At 43.1% G+C, this 6,180-nt stretch overlaps 1 protein-coding gene across 1 annotated transcript; it reads right to left on the bottom strand.

The window, feature by feature from the left end:
* Window positions 1-3,440: 3,440 nt before the first annotated feature.
* On the bottom strand, window positions 3,441-5,116 carry LOC147612049 (NAC domain-containing protein 59-like). The gene is made up of 3 exons (XM_086784248.1): window positions 4,836-5,116; window positions 4,439-4,761; window positions 3,441-4,057 (listed from the first exon to the last, which is right to left on the bottom strand). Exons 2-3 carry the CDS (start codon window positions 4,748-4,750, stop codon window positions 3,518-3,520), a joined length of 852 nt encoding a protein of 283 aa, XP_086640374.1. The 5' UTR covers window positions 4,751-4,761; window positions 4,836-5,116; the 3' UTR covers window positions 3,441-3,517.
* Window positions 5,117-6,180: the final 1,064 nt, after the last annotated feature.

Genomic DNA, 6,180 nt, shown 5'->3' with positions numbered 1-6,180 from the left:
GATGTATGGATGAAATGTGCATGTAGATATGGATGTATAGATGTGAATGGGAATGTGGATGTGGATGTGGATGTATGTATGTATGTATGTGGATGTGGATGTATGAATGAGGACGTGATAATGAATGTATGCATGTGGATGTGGATATGGATGTGTATGTATGAATGTAGATATGGATGTGAATATATGATATGTGATGTGAAGGAATCTGAAGTGAAGAGATGGAAAATGATATGATTGGATGAGTACACATATAAATGAAATGTGGAATAAGTAATGTGGATTGTATGAGGGATAATGTGAAAAAATGAGAGTTAATATAGAAATTGTATTTGTAAACTGTTTGTAAATGGCTGTTTTATGTCAAGAATGCTGGGAAAGCATTTTGACCGTCTTGTGATTAAGGTCGTGAGTGGAGACCTAACTGATAAAGTTGCAACTGCTGACGGAGAGTCAATGGAGGACGTCTCGCGTAGCAAGGTCGGCCGAGGTCTTGACCAGCCTCGGTTCGATTAAAATGGTGAGCTTCCGGTACGGTGGATGAGGGACCAAGGAAGCGGCCTATGAGTGAAGCGCTAGGTCACCTGCGAAGGATCCTAGAGGGTGCTGACCATACGGTGCTCGGGCTCTGGGTCGCCCAGGATACCCACGCGTGCGTCGAGGAAGATATTGGAACAAGGAGTAAGAGTTGTTTTCTGGAACCGGGCATGGATCTGGTTGACTGACCTTGCTGGTCCTCAACGGATGAGTCCATGGCTCTTTTATATGGATCTGTTGGTTGATCTTGCTGATCTTCAACGAGAGTCCATCTTGATAAGTGATTATATTGTTGAGTATTATGGGCTAGGAACTATTGAAACGGCCCCTGTGTGGACAGGTGGTGAGCGTTCTAGTTGCCAATGATGCCATAGATACTCTGATGAAGGAATGATGGGAAATTATGAATCAACTGGATAAATTGGGAGATTGTGATCAGTGGTACTATGGTTTCATTAAAGGATTGTTTTAAAGTTAGCTGATGCTAAGAAAAAGGCAATTTTCATATTGGGTGTGTAAGTGGTGTGGCTAGTTTTATGTTTGCATGAAATTCCGGCTAGGGGGCCTTGGAACTCTTTTCCTTGGTACCCGGGACAAAACCTAACCAAATTCCAAATTGGATCCCATCACTACAGTGGTTGGGCGGTTGGCTAACCCATGGGATCGGATGGGGTTAGGTTGGACTGATGGAGGATCCGTAAATCGAGACTCAATTTTTGTTATTACGATAGATAAAGTAAATCCCGGATAGTAATTGTTCTATGGATAGGAATCAACGGCTGTGCCTCCTTGGTGGGGAAAAAAGCGTTGATCCCAATGATCCAAGTGCAAGTTTCTTCCTTGATTTAACCAAGTATCTTTATAGATGCAGTCGGATCTGTTTGATCAGTAAGGGTTTTGACTACGTTAGAGTAAAAATTATCCTGGTGGAATCGCCCGTACTTTCCGGATAAGGGAAGTTTTTCCGGGTCTGGTTTTGGAAAAACCGACGGATTAGTCTTTTGTCCGGATATCCGTGGACGAGGCCCCGAGTGTGGGACCCTGCCTCGCGCAAGAAGTGCTACTTCCGCTGCTAGTACCCCGAATCCGTTGCGCGGTGGGAACAGGGATCTCACATAAATAGCATGCAATCATTGGGATATGCATGTATTTTTATGTAGTCCATATCTAGCATAGAGAGAATTTTATAACACCCATCTCGTAAGTTTGGTAATAAATTTTAAGGGGGAAGAATCTTCTTGAGAAGCCTACAACAAAAAATAAGAAATCATATGCCAAAATATTAGCAAGGAGAGTATATAGAACATGAAACATTTTCTATTTGAGAGAATAGAATGAGCAGACTTTCCATCAAGTAGATGGCTCCAACAAACCTTACAAGAAGCAAACTTTGTGATAAAGTTATTACGGATGAGGAAGAGGAGCTTGCATAAGGTTGTGACTACCGTGTAGGTGATTTCATTCATCTAAGATTTGATATGTTTACATGTTTTCCAAATATTCTTTACAACTTCTCCATAATCTAATGATGTGTTATTTTCTTTTAGTATCAGAAATTTGCAGCACTGTGGTCACATGAATGCCATTTTTGAGTGGAGTAGATCGATAAAAAGAAGAGAACAACATTCAATTATGGTGTTAAAGCAAATTTCATGTAGGAAAGCAGGACTAGTGCAAGTAATCCAAATACGCTTCATCTACACATTATGAGCCAGCCCCTAGGAGACCTATTCCACCATTCGATCCACACACCCTACCATACAACGTGGATGTTTATGGTGCCCTCATGAATGATGGATGCACGAGGAGAGAAAGTCATGAACCGCACGCATGTACTTGCAAACCTAGAGCTCGTGAACTTCTTCAAAAAATCAAAAGCACAAGATGAAATTTCAAAGCAATACGTCATTGATGTGCTTAAGTCGGAGTTCCTTGTTCCACATGTGGGTCTTGGCTTCTCCGAGGAGTGGATGAAGAGATGAATCAAGCTTCTGCTCTCTAATATGAGAGAAAATATCAAGAGAGCAGCAAAGAATAATTTAGAGAAGCCCAACGTTTGTACAGCCGAGGGGAGTGGAGGCATGCACGCAGCTTTGTGAGAAAGCACCCACATGCTTTTCAACAACAAAGTGCTTCCCGACTATGAAAGCAAGGGGCTTCACACTGGCTCGAGAGGAAAGTCCTCCTTCATTTCTTGTTTCGTAGTACCGTTTTTAGCAATCATATCTTCTCCTCTTTCATTTTGTTTTGTACTATATTGTTTTCTTTAACTAATTGTATATTTTCTTAATTGTTTTTGGAAATGGGAGGTTGTTGGGCATGACCCAAAAAGGAGGAGTACGACTATGGATACAGAGCCCCCTGTTCATAATTATGGGCATGAATGCGTACGCAAGGCGCACACTTGGATGAGTCCATTTTGGGGACTCAAGCAGATGAGTAAGTGAACCTAAACCCTTCTCTTTTCTACATCTAATTGTATTTTATTGCCTAAGTTGCTTATCTTGGACTTGATGGCATATATGTAGGATGAAGGGGAAGAGGAAGAGGAGGATCCTGACTATGAGCATGAAGCTATAGGAAGTGAAGAGGATGATGATGATCACTCAGAATTAGCCACCTCTTTATTGTAGACATTTTTTGTATATATGACCAAAGGCTCGACACTTCGTGAAATAAAATAAATTTTAGGCTCAATTGCATTCTTGAATAGTTCAAGTGTTTCTTATGTTTGTATTTGTATCATAAAACTGAAACTGTGACTCTGTTTTATTTAAAAAAAAGAGTTGGGACAGACTAGGGAGTCCTGTGTGCAGACTCCCCAGTATGTCCCAGCTCTTTTTTTACTGCACATGGACCTACATACTACACATAAATATTCTCACACACACACAACACATATAGGCACAAATTGTGTTCAATGCATATAAAAGTTTTGGAATGCATATAAAAGTTTTGAGAGGCATCATGGGTGGCATCATCATGTGCATGCTCCAAATAGACAATCGCCCGAGAGGCAGCATGCAGCTGCAGCTATGTCGTTGAGGCTGAAGTTTTTGTGTTGCTCCAGCCGCTGATATATTTGCACCGGCAGGGACGGTTCCGTAAGGCTGGGCGCTCGGCCAATTGTCGAATCAGAATACTGGCAGGAAGAGGCGTGTACGCTACCCCCACGTCCTGAGCTGAGCGGAAAGGTGTGATCAAAAGAACAAGTGGTGTGATGTGAGAAGTAGTCGGCCGTCAACGTGGCGTTAGCTGGAGTGTCGCCTAAGTTGAAGAGCACGTCGGTGGGAGCTGCGCCCATAGAGTTGGCGAGGTAGAGATGCGGTTCTGTGGAGTGGCCGTAAAGATGAGACTGACCGGGAGTTGGGGCTGCCGTGAAGGAGTCTGTGAGAGGTGGGAGATAGACAGAGCGGCTGCAATCATTAACGTCGTGGAAGGCACCGCTGTGCTCGAGTTCCGGCAGAGACAACTTCTTTCCACCTACGCTTTTGTGAAAGACTCTGCAAACAACCCATTCCTGTGCAACAGAAAGAAAATACTGAATGTCTCCCATACGTCTCTCGCTCTCACTCTCTCTTTCACAGAAACACACACCCATCTACACACTGTCTCTCTGTCTTCTCTTTGTCTCTCACACGCACACACTCATCTCTCTCTCTCACACACACACACGCACGCGCACACACACACACACGTCTCGACTCTCTCTCTCACACACACACACACGTCTCTCTCTCCCTCTCTCTCTCTCTCTCTCTCACACACACACACACACGTCTCTCTCTCTCTCATTCCCCCCCCCCTCCTCTCATACTCTCCCTCTTTCTTTTCTCACTCAGTCACTCACACACACACACATTTACATTGTATTACACACACACACACACCACACACCGACCTTTCGTCCCTTCAGTTTTGTCAACCTCGCGCTGCTTATACCTTCCGGTACAGCTCGACCATCGCCCTCCATCCTGTACTCGTGCATTACCCAGTTTGTCCTTAAGCCCTTGGGCGCTCTCCCCTTATAAAAAACCAGAGTTCTCTTCAAGCCCACCAGCTGCTTTGGGCGGGAAGAGCTCATCATCATGAAGACCTCCTTGTGTTTCCCTGTGGCCTTCCAGTATCCAGCCTTCGTTGCTCGGTTGGTGCGCAATCCGGAGGGGTACTTCCGATCCTTCAGAGTGTAGAAATACCATTCCTTCTCGCCCATTTGAGCCTTTCCTGTTGACGTAATGCGATTAATTTAAGCTTTATGTAGAAGTAATAATGTACAGATCTATTAATTATTGACGTACCGGGAAGCTCCCATGGCTCGTATCTGGTAAGGTCCACCACCTCTGTGATCGCTCAATCCCGAGCTCTCCCATCCTTAACCTTCCTTGCAAGATAATACGTGATAAGCTCCTCGTCGGTTGGATGAAATCGAAATCCAGGGGGTAGCCAAGGCTCTGTATCAGCACAATAGTTAATACCTTCCATACAGATTCGATTGATGATTGATCAAATTGAAAGGGCGAAGCTTTTTGCAGGGTTAATCAAAGCTTATATTGTTCCGACTTAGATAAGGCTTCCACTAATTAGCGAGATGCTTATAATATACAAAAAGATTAACAAACATAACACGTGAACACGTGATAAATGGGCACTCCTTTAAAGGGTACGAAGCGCTCATTAAAGGGGCAAGCGTTTAACTCGGGCATTTTTTTTTCTCTCAAACTCTTTGGATTGACATGAACTAAAATAAACCATTATACAACTTTTTCTACCAATCACACATAAAGATTCGCCACCTACACACAGTTCACCAAGGACAGCATTTTTCTAACCGTCCACCTGGCCGACCTCGATTTTTCAACATTTGACTAATGAACCAATAAGGACTTATGAGGATCGACTTCAAGAAAGTATAAGCTTTCTTTGCTGCTCTATCAGAAAATCCTTGAGCTCATTAAAGAAAAATCATTGATGACGCTAAAGTCAGTGCCACATTAATGGGCCATGGCTACCTATAAGCTAGTACACCTTTGACAAAAGCCACTTATTATAATCATACCAAAACATCCCACCTATGCCAAAGGAAGAAGTTATTGTGTTTACACCAATGAGAGAATACCTTGGATTGTTGAAAGAGAGTGGAGGTTAAACTATTGAAACAATGGTAGCTTATGGTTGACAAAGACGCCAAAAACCAATGGTTAAACCTTGCCATTTCCTTCTGTGTTGTGTGTTGTGGATGGCCATGTGTGTGTGAGAGAGAGAAAGTCTCAAAATAAAGTAAGTTAACGTTTCTTTCTTAACAAAGCTAGAGGCTTGTACAAGTTGACAAGGTGAGCCTTTAAGCTTCCACCTCGCTTGCATGCTACTTGCTACCATGCATGAAACCTCCATGTTCACCAACTTGCTGCATGCACGAAGCCTCCATGTTCACCAACTGCTCATTTGTGCATGCAACCAAAATAACCTTCCTCCCTAATTGTACAACTTCCCTAGCACTATATCCCAAAGAAAGCACATCCACAACATGGTCATCTTCTTTGATGCATACTCCTTTGATGACATGCCTTGCCAAATATGCCTTTACCATCTCAACACAATCATGATCCTCATCTTCAATTCCACATAAACAATTCATAAGCAAGA

The sequence above is a fragment of the Cibotium barometz genome, chromosome 46 (assembly GCF_041138505.1).
Source record: "Cibotium barometz isolate CiBa-2024 chromosome 46, ASM4113850v1, whole genome shotgun sequence".
Lineage (NCBI taxonomy): Eukaryota > Viridiplantae > Streptophyta > Polypodiopsida > Cyatheales > Cibotiaceae > Cibotium > Cibotium barometz.
This window is presented reverse-complemented; position numbering and strand designations above follow the sequence as displayed.

Bases quoted from the DNA above. Each gene is read 5' to 3' on its own strand.
- LOC147612049 (XM_086784248.1), bottom strand. From the start codon at position 4,750: ATGGGCGAGAAGGAATGGTATTTCTACACTCTGAAGGATCGGAAGTAC. The intron at 4,058-4,438 runs GTCGGTGTGTGG...TCTGTTGCACAG, and splicing joins CAAAACTGAAGGGACGAAAG to GAATGGGTTGTTTGCAGAGT.